Source organism: Emiliania huxleyi (genome assembly GCF_000372725.1).
Source record: "Emiliania huxleyi CCMP1516 unplaced genomic scaffold EMIHUscaffold_480, whole genome shotgun sequence".
In the NCBI taxonomy this organism is placed as follows: domain Eukaryota; phylum Haptophyta; order Isochrysidales; family Noelaerhabdaceae; genus Emiliania; species Emiliania huxleyi.
In genome coordinates, this window is record NW_005198390.1 from 19,227 (window position 1) to 46,435 (window position 27,209).

Genomic DNA, 27,209 nt, shown 5'->3' on the forward strand with positions numbered 1-27,209 from the left:
CATGAGCGCTTCCGTGTGTTGGTATCGTGGCGAGGCGAGCCGGCCACCGTCGAGCCGGTAGCGCGGGACTCGCCAGCTGCACGACTCGGCAGGCGTCGGCCGACGAGGCTCCCTCCTGATCGCTCGGCAGCCGACGACGGCCTGCAGGACGAGCAGGACGGCAGCGCAGACGACGAGGAGTGCTCGACTGCAGACTGGGTGGGAGCGATATGGCGGAGGAGGCTTTGCCACAGACGCCGCGCAACTCTCGCGCCTTCGAGGCGCGTCAGCCTCGAGACGCGTCCAAGCGAGGTGAGTCCATTGGCAACGCTGACCGCCCATTTATGACACGAGACGCGCTCAAAAAAGAATTATGACAAGGAAGCCTCTCTCACAGCACACTGGCACGACAAGGGCGCGGACTGGCGCGGACTGGCACACACACCGGCTCACCACCGGAGCCGCCTAAGCGACTCCGTTAAGAACGGCAAACCTGGTTTGTGGAACTCCCGCAACTGTCCTGACAGTCCTGACAGAGTCCTGACAGAGTCCTGACAGAGTCCTGACAGAGTCCTGACAGAGTCCTGACAGAGTCCTGGCGGGGTCCTGACGGCGCACGGTCTTCACAGTGCTCACAAGTGCCTCCGAAGAGACTTCCACCTTCCTTCACTGCAACCCTCCTTCCCCTCCCCCCAGCAGTGAATGATAGACGCCCAGCCCCCCTTTCGACCGTGCGCGCCCTCTGCGGAATCGTCCTGATGGGGCAGTCCTGACGCAAACTTGAGAGTCCTGACAAGCAAACTTGAGAGTCCTGACAGAAACTTGAGAGTCCTTACAGAAACTTAGAGTCCTTACAGACAAAAGAAATCACGCTGGGTCTCGCGCCACTCGGCCGACCATGAAAAGCGCACAAGCAAGAGAGGCGCGGCCATGGTGCAGGCAACGTTACAGCCGGCAACGTGCATAGGCAGCAAAGCTCGGCCACGACGTCCATGGCCCGCGCGCCCCCGATTTGCCACCGGCGGCCTGCAGGCCAGCGCCGAGCAGCGGCCTGCAGGCTGACCGACTGCTGACCGAGGCAGCGCCCACGGCAGCGCCCACGGCAGCGCCCACAGCAGCACCCACGGCAGCACCCACGGCAGCGCACACGGCTTGGCTGGCCATGTCAGCCGCGCAGGGACCCTCCCGCGGGTCCAACCCGAAGCGCTCGACCGCTCGACAGCGCAAGTCGGCTGACGGAGCGAGCCGCATAGCCCTCCAGTGCTCACCGCAGGATCAGGCCTGACCGGCCCACGCTCACGGCCTGGCCTGCCTGTGGACCAGCAAACTCGTTGGCTGTACGCGAGGAAAGAGCTGCGTGGCTGGGTCGATACCGTCCCCGTGCGCCCTTTCCCTCAGTGGAGGGCCGTCCCTGCCCTCGGGAGTAACTCGACTGTACACCCCTCCCTACTCTCTAGCTAAGGGCTCTATTCACAGCGGGGGGACAGTGGTTGTCCTGGCGGAGTCCTGACGGAGTCCTGACAGAGTCCTGACGGAGTCCTGACAGAGTCCTGACAGAGTCCTGACAGAGTCCTGACGGCCTATTTTGGAGTTTTTCAACTTTGAGGTATTGTAACTATGTGAAGGCACTATGAATGCATCAGTTCTTTGGGAGAGTGCAATCCATTTAGTTATTACCTCCAACTCAAAAAAAGTCTGGTGGCAAACGGGCAATGGGGTCCCTTATGGTGGCCTCTAAGGGTAAGGTAAGGTAAGGTAAGGTAAACTTCTCCACACACACGAGGTGGTGGGGCAAGGGGGGGCAACCCTCGCGTCTCCACGTCTGACGACAGGAGCCCCACGGCATTCAAAGTGCAAGGCCCAGTGCGCGTGGGTGAGCGGTGTGTGTGTGTGTGTGTGTGTGTGTGTGTGTGTGTGTGTGTGTGTGTGTGTGTGTGTGTGTGTGTGTGTGTGTGTGTGTGTGTGTGTGTGTGTGTGTGTGTGTGTGTGTGTGTGTGTGTGTGTGTCACGTCACTGCATCCTCCGCCGGTTCCTCCCGTCGCCTCTTCTTTGTTCGAATGTTTTTCAATCCATCCTTCACGAAGCCCTCCCATGTAGCTAGCGTTCTTGGCGAATGTCTCGAAATGGCCAGCAGGCGCTGTCTGCTCGCGGTCTGTGCGGGCCGCTCGTCCTCCTCGCCCTTCTTTCGTCCTCCCGTCCCTCCCCTCCACCATGGCCTTCTCGGCACTTCTTTCTCCATCCGCCTCGCCCTGCCTTTTCGCATCGTGCCGTTCGCCCTCCATTCGGTGACCTCCATGGCTGTCCGCCCCTTTTTGGGTGGCGCTCTCGATACGGTTGCGTCAACCTCGACGTCGCTGTCGCCCTCCCCGTCCCCGCCGGCGTCCGTGCCTCGGTTCGCGTCATTGGTAGCGTCTCCGTTGTTCCCTCGTGCCCCGCCGTCGCCCTCTCTGCTCGGGCCGTTAGCGATTTCGCTCCTCCTGCGTGTCGCCCCTCCGTCCCCTCCCCTTTCTTCGTCGTCATCGTCGCTGTCGCGAAAGCCCTCCGGTCCCTCGATTCCCTCGCCTATCCCCTCCGCTGCGTCGTCCCAGTTTATATCCTCATCCTCTGCGCACGTCGCGTTGGCTTCCTCTCTCCCCCTTTCCTCCCTGCCCCTCTCGCTGTCTGGTGTTAATGGACCCCCTTCCTCTCCCTCGCCACCGTCACCGTCTCCATCCCCGTCGCTACTGCCCTCCATGCCCGCCGCCCTTTGTTTCACACTCGTCTCTGCCATGTCCGCCGTCGCCGCCGTCCTGTCTGCTGCGCTCTGTGCTCCGTGGTACAGTCGCTTATTGTTGCTCAGGATTAGCTCACGCACCAGGACAGCCTCCTGCTCGCTATTTTGGCTTGCCGATATGCATCCAAAGTTCCACGCTAGCTCCTCCTTCGTCACGTCTATCTTTTTGCAGTATCTCGCAAATGCCGTCCGCGCTTGCTGGGGTGTTATTGCGTTCGGATCCGCCCTGGTCCCCGCCCTGTATCCCATCTTCTTGCGGTGGCTCCTGTATGAGTCCCCATATGACCATGTGATTTCTTGGCCTTCCTTGACTCCCCTCTCTGCAAACAGGACCATCACCTGCGCAGCTGCCTTGCCTAATTGTATCTCCTCGTAGCGTACGAAGTGCGTCGCCCTCGTGCCTCGTTTCGGCTCATTCGATGCTGCAGGCCAGTCGAAGTTACACCGCGCCGCGACGCTGTCAAAGTCGTCCCCGCTCTCGTCGTCACTTCCATCCAGCTGCGTCCCCCCTGCTGCCGTGTGTCGTGATAGTTCGTCTGGTACTGTCTCTGGTGGCTGCGCCGTTCCTGTCCGGAAGATCTCCCCAGTGTAGATGCTACACACCTCAAATTTCTCTAGCCTCCTCGTCGCCAGTAGGCCGAGTTCCCCTTCCGCTATGCTAGAGGGGCCTACCTTCGCCCCTTCCACCGTGCCGCCCGTCGTTAGCATGGCCGTCGTTACTTTCGCCGCCGCCTCTGCTGCTTGTCGGCGGAGCGCCTCGCGCCTTCCCTCGTCTCCATGCTCCTGGTCTTGTTCTTTTTGTTTTCCTGCGCTTCCTGTCGCTGGTCCGGCGACGTATCTTGCCGTCTGCCTTCGCTTCCTGGCGGGCCGCGTTTCCTTCCCCTCGTCCCGTCTGTTTTCTCCCGCGTGGTCGCCCTCGCGTGCGCCGCTCGCCGTCTGTTCTCCTCTCTGCTCGCCGTCCTCGTCCCCTCGCTGTCGTCGCTTCCCTCCGGCGCTCGCCGCATCGTCGTTCCTATCACCGCGTTTCCTGCGCTGGCCTTCGCCTTCGAGCTCGCAGTGGGTCGTTTTGAGTGTCATCCCCATCGCTCTCGTCGTTCTGCCTCTCCCCGCTTCGAGGCGTCTCTCTGCCTCTTCCCTTTCCTTCTCCTCGGCATCACGTTGTCGATGTCGCCTCCGTCGCCAGCAAATACACGCATTCGCCGCCCACTCCATTTCTCGTATCCTCTCCTTCCTTTCCTTCTGTCCCTCTCTCAGGCGTTCTGTTTCCGCGGCTACTCGTTCCTTCCTCTCCGCCTCGAGTCCCTTCCTCTTCCCTTCCCGTACTTTGATTATTGATGCCGCCGTCTGCTGCAGTGCCTTGAGTGAAGTCACCACCCGTGTGTCATACTCCCTCATGATGTCTTCTGGCGGGTCCTGGTCCATCACACTCGGCTCGGGTAGTCGTCCAGCTAGATCTAAGGGTAAGTTGCGGGAGCTCCACAAACCAGGTTGGCAATGTGCACTCCGCACCATGCACAAAAAAGAATTTTCCCAATTACGCATAAAGAATTGTACGAGCGAGATCCCCTGTGCCCTGTGCCCAGCCCTCTCCACGCGGCGATGCGCCCTCCCCCCCCGCGTTTGCAAAATCCTGCAAAGGTGCGTGTCTGTCCTCGACCCAGCCCTAGCGCCCTGGGGCTGTCCGTTTTATTTATTTATTATGTTTTGTTTGTTATTTATTTAGAATTTTACGAGCAACTCCCTCGCACGACACTTGAGAATTTTACGACAAGTCCCTCGCACAACACTAGGCTCGGGACTGGCGCGCACTGGCACTAACACAGGTACACCACGGGAGCCGCCTAAGCGACTCCTGCGAGGGCGGCGAGGCACTAGCTCCGTGCACTCGACCGCCCTCGCCGCAGGCAAGCTCATTCACAAAATCTGCTCTGCGATGGCCGTGTGAAGAACGACTGAGATACGCTGCTTCTGCAGCCCTAGCCAATTCTTGGTGGTCCAAGTCACCTCATCGAGGTACTGGTCTGCTACTGGGCCCGCGTCAGCTTGGTTCTGCAGCACGTTCGCCGTTTTCCAGAGGATCTCGCCGACCCCCTTCCCGAACCCACCGAACGACTCAAACAGCAGCAGCTGCACGTCGACGTCCTTGTCCTCCCTGGCGTAGCGATATAGTCCCCCCGTAGGAAGGATGGTTGGTATGCGGCGGTCGCCGCCCACCACCCTCCCCCTAGTATGCCAGCGACCCGTCCCCTGCCCCCTCTGTCCCTCTCGCCCTTGCTCTTCCTCTCCCCCTCCATGCCCTCGCCCCCGTACCCCCCCTCCCCCTCCCTCCTCGGTCCTCGCAGACGCAGTAGGGCCCATGCCCCACGCACGACCATGTTCCTTCCGGTAGAACGCTGTTGCCGAAAGGGATGGATGGGAGGACGGCACGCGTGCACGCCCCTTCCTATCCGCCTGTTACTATCGCGCAAAAAAAAGCCCGCAGAAGTTGCGAGTTCTCTCCACGCTGGCAGCCTCCGGCGCTCGGCGGCGAAGGAGCGGCTCGGGCGGCGAAGGATGGCCGCTAGGCACGCAAGCCGACGCCCAAACAGCGGCGACTCCCGGCCCGGGTCGGGTGCGTCGACACTTCCTGCATCCCTCGCTCCCCGCTTCCCGCCGCTCCGCCGCAACCCAAAGCTCTCCCCGCATGTGTGCCTGAACAACGGCATGGAGCATGATCCGCGACCCGCCCGCGCCGGCTCGCCCCCGACCCCCCCCCCCACCCCAACCCTCCGACGGCCGCAGACTTTTGGGACCGCATCGAGCGCGGCCACAACACCACCAAGATGGGGGGCTCCACCTCGTCGCGAGACGTCGCCGCGCAGATTGCGGCGCAGGCGCGCGCGGCGGTGGACCCTCCGACGCTGCAGTGCATCGGTCCGCAGTCGATCAACCAGGGCCTCAAGGCGGTCTGCATTGCCCGCACGTACCTCCAGCAGTCGGACGAGTCTGGCGAGTCCTCCCACCCGGACCTCGTCATCTACCCCGAGTTCATCAAGATCTCAGACGGCGGGGAGGAGGAGCTGTCCGGAGTCAACCTGCGCCTCTCCAAGCGGGCGCGCCGCACCACCACCGACGTCAAGGACGGACGCACCCTCAAGGTCGGGAACTCGACCGACGCAAAGTGAGCTCACACAGTTCCGCCCGAAGACCGCCCGAAGACCGCCGAGACCGCCCGAGACCGTCCCAGGCCGCGCCAGGCCGCGTCCCAGTCCGCCCGCCACAGAGGACCCCAAAGACGCGGCGCCGCCCGCCCGTCACCCCCCCCCCCCATCCACCCACCTTCACGCCGCCTCCGCACCGCCTCCGCAGGTCGCTTGCCGGCGCAATCGCAAACTGCACCCGCGAAGGGTCGCGCGTCGACCTCACTGCCATCGGCGCCAGACTGCAGCGCGAGCCCAGCGGGAGAGTGAGGCGAGAAGCGGGCTGAGAGCCGCCTCTCTCGCTCGCAGGCGCGGGGAGCGTCAACCAAGCCATCAAGGCGATCGCGATCGCGCGCCAGTGCGTCGAGCGTGAGAGTCTTCCCGCCCTCGTCCGGACCCCCTCCCCCAAACAGCGGGCCGGAGTGTGGCAGGTACGTGGAGGAGGAGGCGATCGACCTCTGCTGCCGCCCCGAGTTTATGGAGGTCGAAGTCGAGAGCGGCGCGCGTCCTCTCCTAGCCGCCCCTCCGCCCCTCCGCCCCTCCCTTGGGACCTGCCCCCCCCCTCCCCCCCCCTCTCTCTCTCCAGGCGAGGGCACCTCAACCACATCCGCCCTCCGCCTCCTCCTCCTCGTCGAGCAGACGTGAACTGGGCGAGGGGGGGGGCCACCGGCCGCACCAACGCCGCAGGCCGCGCGGTGGCACCTCGTGGCGGCGGCAGCGCGGCGCGAACCCCCCCCCCCCCTCTCTTCCCCCAACTCCCCCGCTCCCCGGACCTCTACCCCCCTCGGCCTCCGAGTCCGACGCGCTCCCGCCACTTTCGGGAGGGCGGCGCGGCGAGGCCTGCCGTCCCCTTCTCCGTTCTCAGCACTGACCACTGTGTGACAGTGCACTCAGCAGACTCCGCCCTCCGCGCCACTCTCCCTCTCCCTGTGACCAACAGACGAGGCGGGATGCGGTGCCCGCTGTAGGACAAGTGCGATTCTCTCAGCCTGTGCCCCGCCGTGGTGTGGTGCGGTGCTTGCTTTCCGGTTAGCGGTTTCAAGAAAAAGAGAGCTTTCTACTGCGTTGTGGGTGTTTTACGCCACTCGCCAGCTGCAGCTCTCCGCGCGCAGGACACTCAGTCGTCTCGGTCGCGCCCCAGAGACTCCCCGCGCCCCGGAGACTCCCCGCGAGCCGGCGCTACTGCAACAGCACTCAGCAGCAGGGTGTACTGCTACCACATGTAGTCCTCGACGTCGGATCGCATCCCCGTGGTCACCTCGGGCTCGAAGTTTGCCTCGTCCTCCATCGGGTCCCGCTCCGGGTCGTACACGAGCGCCTGGAGGTTGGGCGGGTGGGGTGGGGGGGGGGGGAGGAGGAGGCTGGGCGGGCGGCTAAAACACGTCTAGGGCGGAAGCCACGTCTAGCAGGGGTGGTGACCCCGGGAGCGAGGCGCGCATCTCTCCCCCTCTCTCTCCCCTCTCCCTCCTCCCTCTCTCTCCCTCTCCACACCTCCCTCTCTCTCCCTCTCCACACCTCGGTGGTGAGCATCTCCCCACATCTCCCCATCTCCCCACGTCTCGGTGGTGAGCATCTCCCCACATCTGCCCACATCTGCCCATATCTGCCCACATCTGCCCACATCTCCCCACCTCCCCACGTCTCACCTCGGTGGTGAGCATCGAGCCCGTGATCGAGGCTGCGTTCTCGAGCGCCCACGTCGTGACCGAAGCCGGGTCACACACGCCCGCCTGCAGGCAGGCTCCGAGCAGGCTCCGAGAAGGGGCCTGCGCCGCGGGCGAGGCGCGAGCGGGCTTGCCTTCAGCAGGTCCTCGTACTGCAGCGTCTTTGCGTTGAAGCCGTACCCCCAGTCGTGGTCGGCAACCTTCTCCCGCACGAGCGCTCCGAGCAGCCCCGCGTTGTCTGCGATCTGCATCACCGGCGCCCCCATCGCCGCGACGAGCACGTCTACCGCGACCCGCTCGTCTGGGTCCGGGATCGCGGCGCGCGCCTCGTCGGCGAAGCGAGTGACGTACGCGAGGCAGGCCCCGCCTGCGGGGAGAGAGGGAGAGAGGGGGGGAGAGAGAGAGAGGGGGAGGTAGCCGCGCCACGTACGCGAGGCGGGCGGTCGCCTCCCGGCACCATGCCCTCTCGTGTAATCTCGGGTAGTCTCGTGTGATCTCGCGTCATCTCCACACCTCCCGGCACCATGCCCTCGACGATCTCGTGTAATCTCGGGTAGTCTCGTGTGATCTCGCGTCATCTCCACACCTCCCGGCACCATGCCCTCGACGATCGCCCCCCGCACCGCGTTGATCGCGTCCTCGTACCGCAGCTTCTTGTCCACAACCTCGGTCTCGGTCGGCGCGCCAACCTGCGAGGGGCGCGTGGGTGTGGTGAGTGTAGCGACAGCCGTGCGGTGTCGTGGCGAGTCGTGGCGAGTCGTGGCGAGTCGTGGCGGGTGGGCAGCGGTGAGTGGGTAGCGGTGGGCTGCAGTGCTGCGGCGTGTGGCGCGACAACCTTGATGCGCGCGATGGCGGCGCGGAGCTTGTGGATGCGCTGCTCGATGCGCTGCACCTCGAACTCCTTGTTGGACTGCTGCACGAGCTGCTCCTTGAGCCCCTTGAGCTCCTCCACCCTCGCGTCCACGTCCGCCTAGTGTGACCAGCCGCCACACGCTCGGAGGAGGAGGGGGGATGGGGGGGGGGGGAGGGGGGGGGCTCAGCCGGCTACACACTACCACATGCACACATGCGCACACTCGGGGCCCAGGGCATGCGCAGTCCGCCTGGTGCACGAGCTGCCACTACCACAGACATGCATGCACATGTGCATGTGCATGTGCATGTGCATGTGCATGTGCATGTGCATGTGCATGTGCATGTGCATGTGCATGTTGTGTGCACGTGCGTGCATGCAGTCCGCCTGGTGCGTGCCGTCGGAGACGAGGAGCGTCTTCGCCTTCTCGACCTAATATATAAAAATATTTAATAATAGATAATAATATAGACGAGGAGCGTCTTCGCCTTCTCGACCTTGACGCGGGAGAGGGAGCCGAGCTGCGCGAGGGTGGCCTCCTCCACCTTCATCTTGAGCTCGTCGGTGATCAGAGTCGCGCCGCTGAAGGTGCAGATGTCGGCGAGGAAGGCCTTCTGCACGTCGCCGAAGCCTGAAGTCACTCCTTGAAGTCACTTTCTCTGTAGCAAGGGGCGAGTGACTTCTGCACGTCCCCGAAGCCGGGGCACTTGACGGCGCAGACGTCGAGCACGCCGCGGTCCAAGTTGAGGATGAGGGCAGACAGCGCCTTGGGGGGAGGGGGGGGGGGGGGTAAAGCAGGAGGGGGGGGGGGGAGGGAGGGGGGCCATGTCACCTCCATCACCACGTCCTTTGCGATGAGGAGCAGCGGCCGCTTCGCCTCCACCACCGCCTCGAGCACGGGCAGCAGCTCGTTGACCGTCGTGAGCTTGATGTCTGTGACGAGGACCAGCGGCTCCTCCAGCGTGGTCGACAGGGTTTCTTTCTCCTTGACGAGGAGCTCCGACAGCCACCCCACCTGCAAGCAAGGTGCAGGCAAGGTGCAGACAAGGCGCCGGGGGAGACCGGCTGCCAAACACAGCCGGCGAGCCTCGAGCTCCATGCCCTCGGAGACAGTCACCTCGTCGTGCATCTCCACCCCGTCCTCGATGATTGTCGCGCCGTCGAGACCCACCTGACTCACACCCCCACCGTGAAGCGGCGCCGCCGCCGCGCCGCCGTCTCCCGCACCTCGCAACGGCAGCGCCTTGATGATCGCGTCGGCGGTATGGGCGCCGAGCTCGTCCGAGTTGGCGGAGATGGAGGCGATCTGCTTGTACTGCTCGTACGTCGTCACCGGCTCCGCCAGCTCGCGGATCTTGGCCGAGAAGAAGGCGGCCGCCTTGAGCAGCCCTTTTTGCAGCGCGACGGCGTTGTGGCCCGACGAGGTCAGCCGGATCCCCTCGCGCATGATGGCCTGCGTGAGCACGGTCGCCGTGGTGGTGCCGTCGCCGGCGCGCGAGTCCGTCTGCGACGCCGCCTGCAGCAGCAGCTTGACGCCCACGTTCTCCGGGATCGACTCGAGGTTCACTTCGCCGGCGATGGTGACGCCGTCGTTCACGACGGCAGGCATCTTGCCGGTCGGCCGGATGACGACGTTACGCCCCCGCGGACCGATGGTCACCTTGACCGCGTCCGCAACCTTGTTCACCCCAGCCATCAGCGCCTCGCGCGCCTCGCCCGCGTACAGCACCTTCCGAGCCATCATGGCGACCGCCGGTTGCTGCCCGCCGCGCACCGGCAGGACGCCCGCGCTGAGGCTGGAGGCTGGCGAGACCGCGAGAGCGAAGAGCAGCAGCGACACGCTGAGCCAGCTCCTTCTCCTCCCGTGGATGTGGGCCGCCATCGTCGTGTGAGCGTCCAGCGCGCCGCCTAGACCCGGGACGATCTGCGCGAGCCCAGGTGAGTGCCGCTGAGGAGAATTCGATGCCGACGAGGTTCCTTTGGCATCGTGGAGTGCTGGGGGGGGCGACAGGGAGAATGTGGCCTGAGTTATGTGTACGCCAACTCAGGGTGTGTGGCAGCCACGCTGGCTGTGTGTCTTGTGAGCTTGTTTGTGTCTGTGTGTCGCTCGTGCGTGTCGTCATCATCTGTCCCGCGTCCACCCATACCGCGCTGGTCCTGGTGTCCAGTCCGAGCCTGACTGTTCTTCACCTTTCTACCTAACCTAACCTCGAGGTGGATATCCTTTGGCCGCGTTGGGTAGCGAGGCACCGGCTTGAGGCTACTCCCATCCCTCCCTTGGGTTGACAGCGTTTTCTTTCTTTCGGGTGTGAGGCTATCGACTGCACTCCAAGTGCTCCAAGTGCCCGTGCACACTGTGAACGGGACTCCCATCCGCATCCAGCATCCTCCCTCCCTTGGCTTGTATTTTCTCTCTAGTTTACTGGGAACTGGCGCACTGGCACGAACACAGGCGCAAAAAGAACTCGCGGAGCCGGACGGACCCCTCAGTGGCCGTCGTCGTCATCGATCAAAAATCGCGCAAAGACAATAGCAGACAGGCGGACGCATCTCCCGACCCGAGCCACCCTGCCTCAATACCACGCGTGCGAAATATCGCCATCCCACTCTGGGTACCCAAATCGCTCCAGGTCGGGGATACAGTCAGCGCGGTCGACGCTCGCACGCCGATCGCATACCCGCCTCTACACATGCACCACATTCATATTCAGCGTGAGGTGCCGCATCTTTTTGAGACGCACGGCGACTACACCATGGACAGGGCCGACGGCTATCGATTGCAGCTGCCCGAGGGAAAGTGCGTCGTCAACGCGCCCCCTCAGTCGCGGGACGTGTCGGTGTGGGCGCATGTGAACGACGTGCGCTTTGCGGACTCCTTGCACTCGACCGCAATGGCGACGGAGCCTCAGGCCGAGGCGGTCTCGGCGGCAGTGGAGGCGGCGCGCTCAAAGTCGGAGCCCTACTCTTGGTACCTCCGTGTCAAGTTGGAGCTCGCCCCTCCCGGGGAGAAGTGCGAGCGGGTTGACAAGGGCGCGCTCTTCCACCTCTACGACTCGCTTGGCATGCGCGACTCGCTCACGCGATACAACGCCTCGAACAGTACGCACGTGGCCTTCTGGACAATCCGTCCGACGCGGACTGGCCAGGTCGTCGCCCGCGTCCCAATCCCTCTCTTCCTCTGTGCACGCTCTCGCCACCGTTGCCCTGCACAGATCACCTATGAGCAGCGCCTCTTTACACCTCGTACGGTGAGTAGGTCCTCGCCAGCACCGCTCTGTTGCACATCCACCGCGCGCGGTACGCCGGCTTTGTCCTCGTGCGCGGCAACCATACCCTTTCCTCGCTCACCGATCTCCCCGCAGTCTGCGACGCTGAGGCGTATAGCAGGCCCGCTTGCACCGCCATCGAGAAGGCGCGGCCACCCCGAGCATTGTGGGACCCTGCGGCGGGCTGCCGCTTGATACGTAGGCGTGGAGATGCGGCGAATCGCCCGGCCCTTGCCCCACCTAGCCAAGAGACGTGCCCCTCTGCTACGCCTAACTCTAGGCGAGGGAGGTGGTCCTCGCCAGCGCGCAGAGACACGGACTGCTGCTATGCAGAGACGACCCCTCCGTCCCCTTCTACGCGCGCCGCGCTGAGCATGGGGACGGCCACGGCGGCGTGTATGACCGGCAGGGCAGGCTGGCCTGCTCCGACTTCCACTTTCGCGCGAGCGAGCCGCTGACGGTCTTCTCTTTCTCGCGGCCCAACTGGGCCGCGCAGCTCGACACTTTCCCGCAGCATACCCTTCTCTTCTTCCACTACGTGCCGGAGCGGCTCCGGCCGTGCTACGATGGCGAGCTCGAGGTGGAGGACGCGGGAGACTCGATCGCCGATCCAAAAGGGCAATCCGCGACGGTCCCATACGACGTCGATCACATGCCAAAGTGGAGGCATGCTCAGTGCCTCGGCGAGGGCTCGCTCGGGCACCAGTGGTACGTGGACAATGCCAACGGCCGCCAACGGGCAGGCATCTGGGATATGACGGCGCGGCGGTATGGAACCGCACATGGAAGGCCATCCTCCGTGCGACGTCTCGCTCAACACCTCTGGCTCTGAATAGGTATGACTACCCGTATGAGTGGCCCGTCCGGGAGCTGCCTCAGCAAGGCTGGCAGCTGCATTCGCCATCGCAGAAGGCGGCGCCGTCGGTGGCGTCGAGCAGCCGGGCCAGCCACTCCCACTGCAGGGTCGCGCGGGTGGGCGAGAGGAACGTGTTGAAGTGCAGTCGCTAGTGTGGCCGCGCGATGCCCCACGTGTGGCGGAGTTATCTTCCTCCTGCCCCGAGTCCGCCGGGCGAGCGAGACCGTCCCCGCGTCCCGGCGCTCGCGAATTTGTGCAAATTCGAAATTCTTTCTGTCTTCGAAGGAAGCCGTCATCTACGCCCCCCCTCGACCCTCACCCGTCGGCCCCCCGCATCGGCGAGCGGCACGGCCGCGGCCGCTCAGGAGCCAGCGCCGCCGGCGCGCCGCCTCCCGCGCGCGCCTCGCCCACGCCGTCGGCGGCGGCGAGCAGGGCGGCGAGGGAGCGCCCGATCCGTCCAACCACCTCCCTCCTCCCCGCATCTCCAAGGTAGTCTGGGCCGCACCCGCCTCGAGGCTGTCCTACCCCCCCTCCCCCTCCCCCTCCCCCTCCCCTCGCCCCCCCTCCCCCCCCACCTAGCCGCGCCTCGCTGTCCAGTCTCCCCGCCAGCTCTCTCTCCCACTCGCACACGCCCCTCCCGCCGCCGCCGCCTCCGCCACCGCTACCGCCCTCGCCGTCTCCACCACCCCCTCCTCCCCCCCCCACCCCTCCCTCACGAGACACGCGGCGCAGAGCCGCAGCGCCGCGAGCCACCGCCACCGCCACCGCGGGAAGCGGCGAGAGCGGGTAGGCGAGCGGGTCGCTCCGGTGCCAAATGTTGTGGCGCCCTCCCAAACGCAGGACGGAGCAGGGCAGCGGGAACGGCGGCGCCTAATCAACCATTCCCTCAGGCACATCGAGCCCCTCTCTAGACTGGGTGGAGGCGGGGGCAGCGGGGGGAAAGCGGTGCCGACGGGGCGAAGGGCGCCACTGCCAAGCCACCGCCCCTGTGCCGGGCCTCCTCCTCCTCGCCCCCACTCTGCCTGGCGGCGGAGAGGCGGCCAGGGAGCCAGAGGGGAAGCGGCGAACCGATTGTCCACAGAGCAACGAGCGTGCGCCCTCCCTCCAGCAAGGAGGAGGAGCTCACCTGTTAATCCATTCATCACGAATTAAGCCCCTCCTCTCTGCAGAGAGGACGAGGAGCAAGGCGCCGCAGGACGCGCCGCCATCTCTTCCACACCCTCCTCCCCCCCCTCCTCGACCGCCGCCTCCACCGCCGCCTCGCCCCCCACCTCTTCCTCCGCCGCCGCCTCCGCCGCCTCGTCCGCCTCGTCCGCCTCCTCGTCCGCTTGCGCCTCCGCGAGGACGAGCTCTGCGAGGAGCGCGCCTGGTCGACAAAGAGTGAACCAGGGAAGGTCGAGGGGGAGGGAAGGTCCAGAGGGAAGAAGGTCCAGAGGGGAAGGGTCAGGGAAGGGTCGCCTGGTCAAGAAAGAGTCAATCATGGAACAGCCAGCAACGATCAAGCCCGAGTGAGGGACTCCGCAAGCAGCGCGCCGCAGCCCTGCGCCACCACCACAAGCGGCGCGCTCGGCCCTGCCTCTGCCGCTAAGGCGGACAGCGCGCGCCCGACCTCGCGCCGCGCCGCGCCATCGAAGGGCTCCTATGGCGGGGCGATGCAGCATGACATGCCATACACGAGACGCAAACGCCACAGCCGTAGGGGCCTCCTCCCTGCCGCCGGAACGAGAGGAGATGAAGCGCACGCACCGCGCCGCCGCTGCAGCAGACGGGTCTGCATACACCTGACACCGGCAGCCAGCCGTCCCTCAGTCACTCTCGCCGCCGCTGCAGCGGAGAACGGTCCGCAGACACCGAGGCAGCGTGGCTGCCGCCTGCGCCGCCGCCGCCCGCCGCCCCCTCGAGCGACAGCCGGCACGTCGCGAGCGCCGCGGCGGCAGAGGCGGAGGGCGCGGCGCTGGTCGCGGCGGCGGCGGCGAGGGCGGCCGTCTCAGCAGCGCGGAGGTCGTCTCTCGCCTGAGGTTAGCAACTTGGCGGGGAATGAGCTTCGTCATCGCATTCCCTCGCCGTCGCGGAGACGTGTCGGCGCTGCGTCGTCGACGTCGCCTCCGTTGCTCACTGCCCGAGGCAGCGCCACGCTGCTTCGGCGGCGGCTGCTGCTGGCCTGCTCGCGCCTCTCGGCGGACTCCCAATGCGCGAACCTATCGGCATGCTTGAGGCTCTCGGAGAGGATCGCCCGCAGCTCGGCAAGCCCCAGACGTGCGCGCGACCGGAGGACGAGGCGGCCGAGGAGCTTCGCCGCGGCGTCGCGGCCGTGCTTCTTGGCGAGGACGCGTGCCGTCGCCTCGCGCAGCCGGCGGACGAGGCCAGCCTCGGCGTCGGCGCTCGACGACGAGAGCACGAGAAGCACCGCGACGCAGCCCTTCCGCTCTTTGCCAGGCCGCCTCAGCGGCGGCGATGAAGGAGCGGATGAGTTGCAAGAAGAGGAGCCCCGCGAGCCGTCGTCAGAGGTGTCGGCCTCGCTTGGAGCATCTCTGCGCCACATCGTCTCTTAGAGGCCACCTCTTAGAGCCCACAAACTCGCTCTCGCCGCCGCCGGCGGCCGGGCTTCCTTTTTCTCTTTGCTAGTCGGCTCTCTAAAGCTTCGCCGAGACGTGTCCAAGCTGGAGAGTGTTGGTTGCTTCTACATACAGCTTCCCTTTTGGAGGCGGTGCTTACTGCTGTCAGTTACGTCCTGTCTCCTGTCGTCAGACTTCTCCTGTCAGACTGTCGGAGAAAGTGCTGTCAGCGCTGTGCGCTGTCACGTGTCAGGCGCTGTCCGGGGTTTGCTGTTCGTTTTCTTTCTTTATTTACTGGGCACGGGACTGGCGCGCACTGGCACTAACCGACAGGTACACCACGGGAGCCGCCTAAGCGACTCCCGCGTGCACGGAAAAGAAAACCAGCTGCTTCCCCGGCCCTGGATGTGCGCGTTACCGACTGCACTCCTCAAGTGCTCCAAGTGCCGTCCCCAGCGCCACACTGTCTCGGCCCCAGTGTCGAGCAAACAAAGACAAGCAGCATCAGCAGTGTAATGGAAAAAGAAATCGCGGTGCGCGCAAAATCCACAGAACGTACCCAGCTACCCCTTACTGACCTGTTCCTTTTTACCCATCTCCTAGTAGAGGTGTCCGTTTTATTTATTTATTTACCCCTTACTGCGTCTCGCGCGTGACCGCGAAGCGCAGCACGCACGCGCTGAAGTCGCGCGCCGCGATGCCGTTCGTGTTTCCTGCCGAGTCGAGATGGTGCCGCTCGTGGATCTCGTAGAGCGAGAGGACGAGGAGCGCCGCCCGCGCGCGCGCCGCCGCGGGGAAGAGCGAGTGGCTTGCCGGCGACCACGGCGCCGCCGCCCGCCGGATCAGCGCCGCCGCCTCGCCCTCGCCGCCCGCGGCGCGCTGCAGCGGCGTCGGCTCGCCCTCGTGCAGGCTTGCGCCGCTGCGCAGCAGGGAGAGAGCGCGGGCGGCGGTGAGGGTCTCAAGGTGCGCGAGCGGCGTCCAGCCGCGGCTGGCGACCAGCCAGGCGGCGAGGTCGGCGTGGCCTTGGCGGTTCGCGACCTCCTCGGGCGTGCCAAAGTGCGGCACTGCGGCGCGGGAGGCGCCGTAAGAGGAGAGGAGCTTGGCGACCTCGAGGTGGCCGAAGTGGCACGCGGCGAACAGCGGCCTGACGCCGTTGTTGCGGGCTTGGCCGACCGCCGCGCCGGTCTCGAGGAGCAGCCGCGCGCACTCGACGTGGCCGTTCTGGCACGCGATGTACAGCGGCGTGGCGCCTTGCTCGTCGGCTTGGTTGATCGCCGCGCTGGCCTCGAGGAGCAGCCGGACGATGTCGACGTGGCCCTTCTGGCACGCAATGGACAGCGGCGTGGCGCCGTTGTCCCTGGCTTGGTCCTTCGCCGCACCCGCCTCGAGGAGCAGCCGGGCGCACTCGAGGCGGTTGTTCTGGCACGCGATGAACAGCGGCGTGGAGCCCTTGTTGTTGGCTTGGTTGAACGCCGCGCTGGCCTCGAGAAGCAGCCGGGCGATGTCGAGGTGGCCCTGCCGGCACGCAATGATCAGCGGTGTGGCGCCGTTGTTCATGGCTTGGCCGACCGCCGCGCCAGCCTCGAGAAGCAGCCGGGCGATCTCGAGGTGGCCCTGGATGCACGCGGCGAGCAGCGGCGTGGCGCCATTCTGCTCAGCTTGATCGACCGCTGCGCCAGCCTCGAGGAGCAACCGGGCGCACTCGAGGCGGCCGTTGTGGCACGCGACGTACAGCGGCGTGGCGCCATTGGCCTTGGCTTGGTTGACTGCCGCACCGGCCTCGCGCAGCAGCCGGGCGACCTCGGGGTGGCCGTTCTGGCACGCGATGAACAGCGGCGTGGCGCCACCCTCCTTGGCTTGGTCGACCGCTGCGCTGGCCTCGAGGAGCAGCCGGGCGCACTCGAGGTGGCCCTCCTGGCACGCGATGAACAGCGCCGACGCGCCGCCGCTGCTACCACCGTCGCCGCCCGTCGTCGCCCCGACGCTCGCGCCAGCTTCGAGCAGCAGCCGCACCGCCTCGGCGTGCCCGTGGCGAGCGGCCCAGGTCAGCAGCGTGTCCTGCTTTTCGGTGTCGAGCCGCGCGTCGAGACTGCCGCGCGTCCGCCGGCCGGAGAGGAAAGCGCGCAGCGAGGCGAGGTCGGCGGCGGCGATGTCGGCGAGCAGCGTGGCGGGCGGGGTCGCGGCGGGCGCCATCACCGAGTCAGCGTGGCGGGCGGGGTCGCGGCGGGCGCCATCACCGTTCGAGACGCGGCGGCTAGCCCCGCTCTTTGAGTCTGGTGCGACAGAATTCGCACAAGGAAGAATTTCACATGCTCGGAATCTGAAAATGTTTTTTTCAGATTACTCGGCGAGCACAGATCTCGCCGCTTTCCTCCCGCTGTGATTCTGTGTGAGCTCTGTGTCTTGATTTGCCAACAATATACCTACACACAGATTTCGTCGCACGAGGCCGAGGAGAGCGATGAGAGAGATTTTTAGCAATACCAAACAACTCTAACACTCACACGTAATTTGGGGCCTGTTTTGTGTTAGGATTGTAGATTACTCGGACCGAACAAATATTTCCTCGCAGATTACTCGGCTCGCCTGCTTACCCATTTCAGTCGTGAGAGGGACTGTCTTCTAAAATTCTTTGATGTGCTGTGCGACCGCCTTTCGTTAAAAAAATTTTCAGCTACTCGGATCCGCCCGCCACGATCCTGAAGACACATCGCACGAAACCCTCGAGAAGCACACAGAGCATGATCCACGCTGAGGGAGGGTGTAGAGGATGTAGAGTGTAGAGCGCTGTAGAGCTGTAGAGATGTAGAGCGCTCCGGAGTGCTGTAGAGCTGTAGAGCTCTACATCCGCCGCGGGACGAAGCGGGTGCGTTGTAGAGCGATGTAGAGGCGCTCTACAACGTGAAATCTCTACAACAAACTCTACATCATAAGCGGCGAACGAGGCACGGTCGCTCTCCGACATGAGGCGCGTTGCACTTGCCAGTGCTGCCCTGGCCTTCTGTCTGCCCGCCCAATGGGTGGGAGGTGCCTCTGCTGCTGTGGCATGCCTCACGGCTACGACTGGCCGGCGCCTCGGCGCGTCAGCTCGGCTCGGCGTAGCGATAGTGGCCAGCGCAACTCGCCTGGACTCAACGCTCAGCCAGGAGCTCCCGCACACGCTGGCGCGAGTCATGGCGCATGCAACGCGTCTGAATGCTCGCCTCGCCTCGCGCAAATGCGTCCTCGCAGCCGACAGTCCACCGCCTGCTAAAGAAGCACTGCGATGAATGCGGCACCGGCGACGCATGGCAGGCTGGTCATGACGCAGTTAGGGTGTTTTGTGCCGTCAGAGTGACTCTCTGTGTGCCAGGGATAGTCAGGGCCGTCCATCAGAGCTCCAGTAAGCTCGGAGACACCCCATTAGTGCGACTCGACCTCTTTGAGTCACTGCCTTCCCGGCGGTTTGGCTGTAGAGCCTCTACAACAAACTCTACAGCAAAATCGCGCTCTACATCGCTCTACAACGCACCCGCTTCGTCCCGCGGCGGATGTAGAGCTCTACAGCTCTACAGCGCTCTACATCTCTACAGCTCTACAGCGCTCTACACTCTACATCCTCTACACCCTCCCTCAGGATCCACGCGTTCGCCGCCTCCCGCTCCCGCTCCACCCGCCGCGACGGGTGGGTGCGCAAGCCGCCTCCCGCAACCATGGGCGACTATCTCCTCGGTGGAACCGCACTCAAGCAGGCTCCGGAGCACCCGACCTCCGCGAGCATCACGAGCATCAAAGAGAAGGTGCTCAACCTCAACGACCAGACCGCCTTCCCTGCGTTTGGCAAGAGCGGCGGCGGGGAGAAGTCGGCGGGAAAGCCGGCGGCGGCGTCCAAAGTGGCGCCCCGGCTCGCAAAGGCGAGCAAGGCCTTTGTCGTCAATTGTAGTGTTTGTTTTGTTGTATCGACTGCGTTTCAACTCCCGTCAGCCGTCGGTCGCGCGCATCCGCATGTAGCGAGATGGGAAAGCGGGTGTAGACGCGGCGTTGGTGCACAGGGCGGCGAGACGTTGTGACAGCAGCGTTTCGTGCGAAGGGCGAGGAGTCCGTGTAGTGGTTGCGCACGTTGGATTGGAGGGGGGCGTTCGGCGGCGGCTTTTCCCAGCCAGATGTTTACTCGGGCGACGGAAATGTCTAGGCCTGCACAAGGTCTGAGCCGCGGCCGCTCGGCGCCAAGTGCAGTGTCACGCTCGCACGCGAAGGGGACACAATGGGAAATCCTCGTTTCCTAGTCCGCGTTGCTTCCCTCGTCGGGAGTGTCCGTCAGGAGGGCGTCCCCTACTCGAGTATCATGTGGTCACCCCCCAGCCGTGGCCACAGTGTGCTCATTTGAAGCACGCTCGCAGTAGTTGGTGCGCTTCCGTCGCTCGCATGAGCCGCCATGCCGAAATTGCTCGCGCTGGCTAACCTCACCGCGCATCGCCGCCTCCAAACCGGAGACTTCCCAACCTTCGGCTGCTCGCTCACCGAGGCGCATCGCGGCGGCCTCGCGCCAGAGCTCAAGACACAGCACTGCATAGAGCGGGAAGGCTACCTCCGCTACCCGGCCGATTTCCACGGGCTGCGCAACCGTGTCGAGCATTGCGTCGACCCAGGTCCGCCACAATGCCCCAAATACTTCTCTCTGAACTCCAAACTCCAACGCTTCGCCCTCTGACCGCTCGCTCCTCCGTCGCCGGACAGCGCGGGGCGAACGCGTGATCTTCTCCAACGGCGTGCCCGACCACGACATCGAGCTCCAGCGGCACAAGGCGAGGCCGAGCCCCTTTTGCGAGGCGAGGTACCAGGTGCGGATGAGCAGCAGACGACACGAGACTACACGAGATTGCCCGAGATGACACGAGATTACACGCGGTACCAGGTGCGGATGCCGCTGCGGCCACGCTACGTCGGCGAGGTGACTGAGATCTCGAGCACGGAGCCGATCGCGTGGAGGCTCAACGGCGTGCCGCTGTACTCGTCGGCGTGGGCGGTCTGGAACCGCTTCATCTTCTCGAGCTACGCGGCGAGAGGCCACCAGGGGTCGTACACCTCCCTGTGGCACTACCACCTGCTCTGCGAGCCGGGACAGGACTGCGAGGCCCGCGGCGCTGTAATGCCGCCGCCCGAGGCGAGAGCTGCTCTAGCAGCAGCAGCAGCAGCAGCAGCAGCAGCAGCAGCAGCAGCAGCAGCAATAGTAGTGGTAGTAGCAGTATAGTGCCGTGCGGGAGGCAGCCTACTAGCGGTGAACAGGAGCTGCGGGGCGGCGCTGTGAAGAGGAGCTGTGAAGACCTCGAGCTGTTGAACAGGAGCTTCTCGCCTACTCGATGGACGGATTCGGCATCTCACGCCCCCCTGCCCCCACCCCCTCCTGGAGAGCCGAGGTCACGCGAGGTCACGCGAGATCACGCGAGAGGACTGCTTCCATCGCAGGCATCTACGGCCCCCTCCCCTCCTGGAGAGCCGAGGCGGAGCTGGACGAGTGCAACGGCCGCTTCGTCAACGGCGAGTACCGCTACCACGCCAGGCACGCGGTATGCAGAGAGGTGATGAACAGTCGGGCACGACATGCGCATGTGCGTGTGGAGCATGCGCCAGACGCTGCAGGGGGGGGGGCGCGAGCGAGACGTTAGAGACGGGCACACAGGGGCGACACACAGACACACAGACACACAGAGACGACACTCCGCCAGCTGATGCCACGCCAGGCTGTGGGCGGACATCGACTTGGCGAAGCCGTATTGCCGGCCGGGCGACCGAGACAACAACTGGAACTTCGCCCTCGGCTGCTACCGCGGCGACCTCTCCCGCTCCGTTGTGTCTCGAGACTCGGGAGACCGTCGGAACCTCATCTGCGACGGCATCCCGACCCCGGCGGCCCCGCCCCCTCCGGCGCGCGTGCGGCGGATTGGCTCATGATTCAGTTCAGTACTGCTCAGTGATGAGAATGACTCGATGTTAGGCGCCGTGTGCGACAGACCCGCAGGCCTTCTGCGCGAAGTTTGGCGCCGCTTGGCTGCCGAAGGAGCGACACTACTGCTACAACACGCAGCAGGACTGCTACGAGACGCTCTTCCCGCCGCCGCCGCCGCCGCTTCCCGCGCCGCCGCCGCCGCCGTTTCCGTTCCCGCCCCCGCCGCCCCCCCTCGCCCGCCCGCCCCCCCTCGCCCGCCCGCCCCCCAACCCTCGTGCGGCGGCGCTGGATGCAGCGAGGCCGCCGCTACGCGAGACGCAGCGGCCCGTCCACGACACGTCGATGACATGTCCGAGACACGTCGGCTGTAGGACGCCGCTCAGCGAGCGGTTGGCCGCCCAAGCGCAGCGAGCTGAGCCGCCGCCCGGAGCCGCAGACTTGCTGCGGGGCGGGCTGGGCCCGTCTGCCGGCAGCCTCTCGGGGCAAGGAGCGGCCCCAGCTTCGTCATCGCCCTCGCCCTCGCCCTCGCCCTCGCCCTCCTCGCCCGCGCCCGCGCCCGCGCCGTCGCCGTCGCCGTCGCCGTCGCCGTCGCCCGCGTCGTCGCCGTCGCCGGGGCCCGCTTCTCCGCACTGGAGGCAGCACTACTACGCGCCCACCGCTGCAGCGCCGGCGGGGGCAGCGCCGGCGGCAGGGCAGGCGGGGGCAGCGCAGGCGGGGGCAGGGCAGGCCGCGGGGTCCGCGAGCCGCCGCTCCTCCTACTATGTCGCGGGCTTTGGGCAGCAAGGCGCGCCGCAGCACAGCGGCGGGAGAGGCGGAGGGAGACGTGGCTCGCTTCCGGCGCCAGAGACGCTCACCCACGGCTGGGCAACCCCCCACCCCCACCCCCCCACCCCCTCGACCGCACAGGCGCATGCAGAGTACGCGGGCGCGGCCCGAGACGTCGGGGGCGACTAGAGCGGAGGTCGCACGAGATCACTCCTAGATGCTGCTGCTTCCTAGGCGCGGCCAGCCGACCGGCGACTACGCCGAGCGGTGGGGCGTCAGCGAGGAGGAGTGTCGCCGCTTGTGCGACGAGTCTGCGGCGTGCCGCGGGCTGGAGATGAAAACCGACCGCCGCGTCGCGATGCAGCGCTGCGAGCTGCACCGGTGGGCGCCGACGCACACTCTGCCGATGCCGGGCTTCCTGTGTTTTGTCAAGGCGTGAGGCAGAGGCCCGCCGCGCGAGTACATTTTGGTGGCCCTCTTAGACTTCTCCAGTAGCGTACTCTGTCAGTTGTAGCATGTGTAGGGCTGAAAGGGAAGGGCGTCGCATGTTTCCATTTTGATTGCCGAGATCGATTCTATACCCACACTAAAGCCGTACAGTCTAAAGGGGAAGGACCCTCAGTTGACCAGGGGTTGTGCGCCAGGCCCTCCTGCTCGGCTCCAGCCAGGAATCCCACTAGGCCAGTAAAGAAGAAAAACGACGCGCGTACAGTGGGTTGCGGGCATTAAGAAAACAGGATTCCGCGGCACGCCGCCGTTTCTAAGCCTTTCCACAGCCCTCATCCACCCCACGCCGTGGTTTCTTAGCTCCGGGCGGGGCACTCAATCAAGCCAGAGCGCCGGCCCGAAGGATTTTTAGGTAAGAAGAGTGTTAAAGCTCGGTCCGCGAGGGCGATGCCAAGAGTCTGCCGCCGAGTCGGCTCTCTGGATGAGGGGAAGACGCACACACGCCTCCATCCACTGACCACTCCACTCAGAACACCGCAGACTTGAAAAGTGACAAGTGCGCTGCCGCAGGCCCAGGCGAAGAGAAATTTTGAGCTGCAGCTGGGGCTCCGGACCCGTTCACACTCGTGTCTGGCCTTTTCTCGGGGCCGCGCCTGCGGCGCCCCGTGGTTTCTTAGATTTTTGCGGAAATCGCCTGAAAAAGAAAGAAAACAGACAACCCAAGGGAGGGATGGGAGGACGGCACGCCGCCACCACACAGGGATTTTAAGGACGGAGGCAACCCCGGCTCCGTTGGAGACAAGTTCGCCTTCGGCAACACCGAAGAGCGCGCCCGCCTTGCAAACATGGGCTGCAAGCAACGCGGGTTCCGTGGTCAACGGGCGTTCGACCACACCACCGGCCAAGGCTACGTCAAGTCACAGCGTGGCCACTACCATGATGGGATCTTCACCAAACGCAACAAGTTCAACCTGCTTCTCCACGAGACGTTCGGCGGCGGCTTCTCGCCGCCGGCAGTTGCAAAGATCAACCGCCTTGCGCGCAAGGCTCAACGCTCGGGCGTTGACCGCACCGCGTACCCTCCCCACTCCCGCCTCTCATTTGTGTCACACCACGCGGAACGCATCTCCATCGCTTCGGTGAAGGGGGTGAACCGTGCCATCCTCGATCGCCGTGCAAAGCTCGCTTCCGAGCTCTCACGCCGCGCGTAGGGCCCTTAGGGGCCTAGAGAACACAACCCCCTCTCTCTTTTCTCCCAGTAAGCTAAAAGTACGTACGTACATGGCTGCAAGAAGCGAGGGCAACGGACCGCTCGACGAGGAGGAGCTTCGCGCCGCCGTCGAGGCCTCTGGCCTTTCGCCGACCCGCTGCTCCGCACTGGCCGCGCCTCTCTTCGCGGAGCTTTCTCTCTCGCCGCACCTGGGAAGCGTGTCCGACGTCTTCCAGGTCCTCGTGGTCATCGAGGACGGGCTGCTCGGCCGTGCCGAGGCGGTGGACCTGAGTGAGCGCGTTCACCGCCTGCTTTCGGCCAACAGGGAGCGACGTGACGGCTGCGGCCGTCGGCGGCCAGCCGGCGGCACGACTGCCACGCAAGGTACTGCCTGCAGCCCAGCCGTGCAGCCCTCTGCGCTCGAGCGGCTGGCTTGGGCGCGAGAGCACAAGAGCGACGCGGACCGGTTCGAGCGCGACTATGCGCACCAGCTCACGGCGGGCTCTCGGCTCGTCGGCCTGAGGCTGCAGCAGCGGCCCTTTAGCGCGCTGGGGTTCGCCTCGACAGTGTGGGACAGCTCCGTGGTCCTCTCCAAGGCCATCGAGCGCTGGGCGGCGCGGGGAAGCGCCGGCCTCGCAGGCCTCCCGAGTTGTGTGTGTGTGTGTGGGGGGGGGGGGCATAGCATGCCACCCACTCTGACTGTCGCGGAGATAGGCAAGGCAGTGGTCGAGCTGGGGGCGGGGTGCGGCCTCGTCGGTCTCACCGCCGCCGCGCTGGGTGCGCACGTCACGCTCACCGACCTAGGGTATGGGTTCGGGTTAGGGTTAGGGTTAGGGTTAGGGTTAGGGTTAGGGTTGGGGTTAGGTGCGCACGTCACGCTCACCGACCTGCCCGAGAACGTCCCTCTCCTCGCCGCCAACGTCAGCGCCAACCGCGACGCCGTCGCTCCGCCCGGGAAGCCGCCGCAGACTCTGCAGGCGCCGCAGCCGTCGGCTCGAGCACATGCCCGAGGGTCGGAGATAGACCGAGACGGACCGGTGTGTCCCGAGGTTAGGCGCGCAGCCTCGACTGGACCGCGCCGCTGCCAACCGACCTCGCAGCTTCCGCTGACTTGATCGTCGGCACCGACCTCCTCTACCTCGGCTGCCCCGCTGCCAGGAACCGTCCAGGAACCTTCCGGGACCCTTCCGGGACCCTTCCTCCCTAGGCACCGACCTCTTCTACCACGGCTGCCCCGTCGAGGACCTCGCCAGCACTCTCGCTTCCCTCGCCAGACCGGACGCGGAGGCCCGCTCTGCCCCCGTCGGCCGTTTCCGTCGCCTTTCCCCCGACCCTTCCGCGACCTTTCCTGCAGGCTTGGCTCGCCGTCGGCCGCAACCGCGGCGGGCTCGACGCGTTCCTCGCCGCGTCGCTTGGCTGGTCGTCTCGCCTCGCCGACCGCGCCACGGAGCTCGACCCGCTCTACCAGCTCGAAGACGTGGACGTGCTCGTCCTGCGCCGGGCAGGCGCCACATCTCCCCATATCTCCCCATATCTCCCCATATCTCCCCATTTCTCGTCCTCCGCCGGGCAGGCGCCGGCCTTGCGGCGCAGCGCCCTCGCCGACTGATCTTTGCGCTCTGCGGTCAGCCCAACAAGGCCGGCAGGGCCCGCTCCTTGTCGCCGTCCGCAACGCTTCCTGATTGGAAGCAGGCCAGTCCAACATGGCGGGCAGGGGATCGCTGCTCGAGGCGGGCGTCGCCGCGCCGCCGCCCGACGCGCGCATCAGCGCATTCTCGCAGGAGGGCGGGGAAGAAGAGAGGTGGCGCGTCGCGGCGGGGGCCGCTGCACGCTCACGCCGGCCAAGGCTGGCGAGCAGCCTTCCCCGAGGCTTCTCGGAGCCGTGTCGCGATAGGCTGACCCGCTGCACGCCGACAAGCCGGACAAGGCGCCGGGGGGCGGGGGCGGGGGCGGGGGGGGGGGGGGGGGGTGTCATCACGCTTGCTACATTCATGCCACGTGCATGTCCGTGACGCGTCCTGCCTGCCTGCTTGCCTCAAGGACATGTCCGTGACGCGTCCTGCCTGCCTGCCTGCCTCAAGGCGGGGGCCGGGCCTGGCCTCTCCTTCGCTCGCGAGCTGCTGCGGCGGGGCTTTGCGCAAGAGGTCGGTCTCGTGCCGTGCGCGTGTGGGGGTAGCGAGCTCTGCCCGGCGGGGGAGACGCCTCGCCGACGGCTCTCATTCACCGGGGCGTGGGATGAGCTAGGCAGCGAGCTGGCGAGGTGGGAGGAGGGAGGCGAGTGGTGCGAGGCGGCGGTGTGGAGGGGCTAGCGGGCGCCTCTCCTCGAGCTTTCTCGGAGCTGTCCTGCAGGCGACTTGTTCGAGGCGGCCGTGAAGAGGGTGGCCGCGAGTCTGGGAGAGGGCGACACGCTCGCAGGCTTGCTCTGGCATCAGGGCGAGTCGGATTGCGGCGACGAGTCGCTCGCAACCTCGCCGGTCTGGGCAGAGACCCCTCCTCGGACCTTCCTCAGACCCTTCCTGCAGGCGACGCGTCGCTCGCACGCTCGCACGCCGCCCGATGCGCGCGGGCGATTGGGCGGCTGCGCGGGCGGTTCGGCTGGGAACGGCGCCTCTTCACGCGTGCAGCTGTGAACAGGCGCTCGGCCGATTGCGAGAGAGGCTCGGCTCGCCCACGCTTCCCGTGGTGCTCGGCGAGTTGGGCTATTTCCTCGACCAGAGGGACGGCCGTTTCGCGCACGCGGCGACCGTCAACGCCGGGACCGTCGCGGCGCCAGAGCGGCTGCTTGCGGCGGCGTGCGTGAGCGCGCACGGCTTGGAGCACAAGGGCGACCGGCTTCACTTCAGCACCGCCTCGCAGCACGAGCTGGGGCGGAGGTACGCGCTCGCGTATTTGCGTTTGGTGCGTCCAAAGTCGGAGGCCGGAGAGATCACCGCCGAGGCGCCGTTCGCATTTCCAACGCACGCGCGCGGCGCCGAGGCAGCTGTCGCCCAGGCTATCATCGACTGAAGCAGCGCTCGGCGAGGTGGATGGATCGGGGGGAAGGGGCGAAAGAAAATTTTGAGGGTTGAGGAGGGCAGCGGCGCGCTCCGCGCGTGTCTGTGGGCGCTACATGCGGCCGTCGCCGTGCCCTTCATCAACCGTGCGCTCGAGAACCAAGCCCATTCATGATTACAATAGTATTCAAGTATTGTACTCATAATACACGTGCATCGTGAGTACTCAACTCATGAGTACCACCGCAGTTGAGTATTCATACTCATGAGTACGGCTGGCGCATGCGTGAGTAAATGTACTCAAGTCGCCATGAATACTACTCATCCCAGAGTCCCAAAACGCGCTCCCTGTCGACCGACCGCTGTCTCTGCTCCAGCGCTTCGCATATGCCACCAAAGAGGAAGGGAAGAGCCCAGCCTCGGCTAGATGTGCCAAAATACAAGCTGCTTCGGCAGCCGATGAGTCTTCTCGGCACGCAGGTCAAGTTCCCCGGGTCGTTCTGGGAAGGGCGAATGACGGCCGAAGAGAAAGCTGCGGACTACCTGTGCACGGTGCTTGACTTTCAGGTCGCTCACCGCATGCAGCCTGGCGCCCCGCCGACACAAGCCTTTCAGCTGCAGGAGATGGGCACCGACGGCACAGGATCGCTGAGAGGGAGAAGGCAGCCTACCTTTGGGTCATGAGGGCAGGGGCCAGGCATCTCCTGTGGTGCATTCTTGGCAGCCAAGGAGCAAAGCACGCG

The 27,209-nt window shown here is 65.5% G+C and overlaps 8 protein-coding genes across 8 annotated transcripts; 6 read left to right on the forward strand and 2 right to left on the reverse strand.

Annotated features, from left to right (window-relative positions):
• Positions 1–5,255: 5,255 nt before the first annotated feature.
• On the forward strand, positions 5,256–6,680 carry EMIHUDRAFT_370690 (hypothetical protein). The gene is made up of 6 exons (XM_005767635.1): positions 5,256–5,363; positions 5,534–5,912; positions 6,101–6,165; positions 6,241–6,289; positions 6,363–6,430; positions 6,518–6,680. The coding sequence occupies exons 1-6, from the start codon at positions 5,306–5,308 to the stop codon at positions 6,574–6,576; spliced, it is 678 nt and encodes a 225-aa protein (XP_005767692.1). The 5' UTR covers positions 5,256–5,305; the 3' UTR covers positions 6,577–6,680.
• Positions 6,681–6,976: 296 nt separating this feature from the next.
• Positions 6,977–10,192, reverse strand: EMIHUDRAFT_419556 (heat shock protein 60; the record flags this gene model as incomplete). The annotated part of the gene is made up of 10 exons (XM_005767636.1): positions 6,977–7,249; positions 7,578–7,683; positions 7,749–7,962; positions 8,182–8,284; positions 8,431–8,565; positions 8,836–8,880; positions 8,946–9,060; positions 9,129–9,214; positions 9,281–9,623; positions 9,684–10,192. 10 exons carry the CDS (start codon positions 10,190–10,192, stop codon positions 7,145–7,147), a joined length of 1,761 nt encoding a protein of 586 aa, XP_005767693.1. The 3' UTR covers positions 6,977–7,144.
• Positions 10,193–13,718: 3,526 nt separating this feature from the next.
• EMIHUDRAFT_119386 (hypothetical protein) lies at positions 13,719–15,112 on the reverse strand (the record flags this gene model as incomplete). The annotated part of the gene is made up of 3 exons (XM_005767637.1): positions 13,719–13,936; positions 14,317–14,351; positions 14,769–15,112. 3 exons carry the CDS (start codon positions 15,110–15,112, stop codon positions 13,719–13,721), a joined length of 597 nt encoding a protein of 198 aa, XP_005767694.1.
• A 3,278-nt stretch (positions 15,113–18,390) lies between these two features.
• On the forward strand, positions 18,391–19,212 carry EMIHUDRAFT_245872 (hypothetical protein; the record flags this gene model as incomplete). Its single annotated transcript, XM_005767638.1, has 4 exons — positions 18,391–18,423; positions 18,581–18,657; positions 18,742–19,043; positions 19,157–19,212. 4 exons carry the CDS (start codon positions 18,391–18,393, stop codon positions 19,210–19,212), a joined length of 468 nt encoding a protein of 155 aa, XP_005767695.1.
• Positions 19,213–19,511: 299 nt separating this feature from the next.
• EMIHUDRAFT_445604 (hypothetical protein) lies at positions 19,512–20,517 on the forward strand. Its single transcript, XM_005767639.1, has 3 exons — positions 19,512–19,753; positions 19,842–19,945; positions 20,020–20,517. The coding sequence occupies exons 1-3, from the start codon at positions 19,540–19,542 to the stop codon at positions 20,353–20,355; spliced, it is 654 nt and encodes a 217-aa protein (XP_005767696.1). The 5' UTR covers positions 19,512–19,539; the 3' UTR covers positions 20,356–20,517.
• Positions 20,518–21,412: 895 nt separating this feature from the next.
• On the forward strand, positions 21,413–22,388 carry EMIHUDRAFT_445607 (hypothetical protein; the record flags this gene model as incomplete). The annotated part of the gene is given in 2 exon segments (XM_005767640.1): positions 21,413–21,600; positions 21,619–22,388. Coding segments are annotated over 2 exon segments (575 nt in total), but the record flags the coding sequence as incomplete, so codon positions are not given.
• A 1,156-nt stretch (positions 22,389–23,544) lies between these two features.
• On the forward strand, positions 23,545–25,082 carry EMIHUDRAFT_459334 (hypothetical protein; the record flags this gene model as incomplete). The annotated part of the gene is made up of 7 exons (XM_005767641.1): positions 23,545–24,121; positions 24,188–24,250; positions 24,338–24,450; positions 24,528–24,611; positions 24,698–24,760; positions 24,828–24,956; positions 25,047–25,082. 7 exons carry the CDS (start codon positions 23,545–23,547, stop codon positions 25,080–25,082), a joined length of 1,065 nt encoding a protein of 354 aa, XP_005767698.1.
• Positions 25,083–25,475: 393 nt separating this feature from the next.
• On the forward strand, positions 25,476–26,673 carry EMIHUDRAFT_459335 (hypothetical protein; the record flags this gene model as incomplete). Its single annotated transcript, XM_005767642.1, has 4 exons — positions 25,476–25,481; positions 25,555–25,767; positions 25,837–25,947; positions 26,108–26,673. 4 exons carry the CDS (start codon positions 25,476–25,478, stop codon positions 26,477–26,479), a joined length of 702 nt encoding a protein of 233 aa, XP_005767699.1. The 3' UTR covers positions 26,480–26,673.
• Positions 26,674–27,209: the final 536 nt, after the last annotated feature.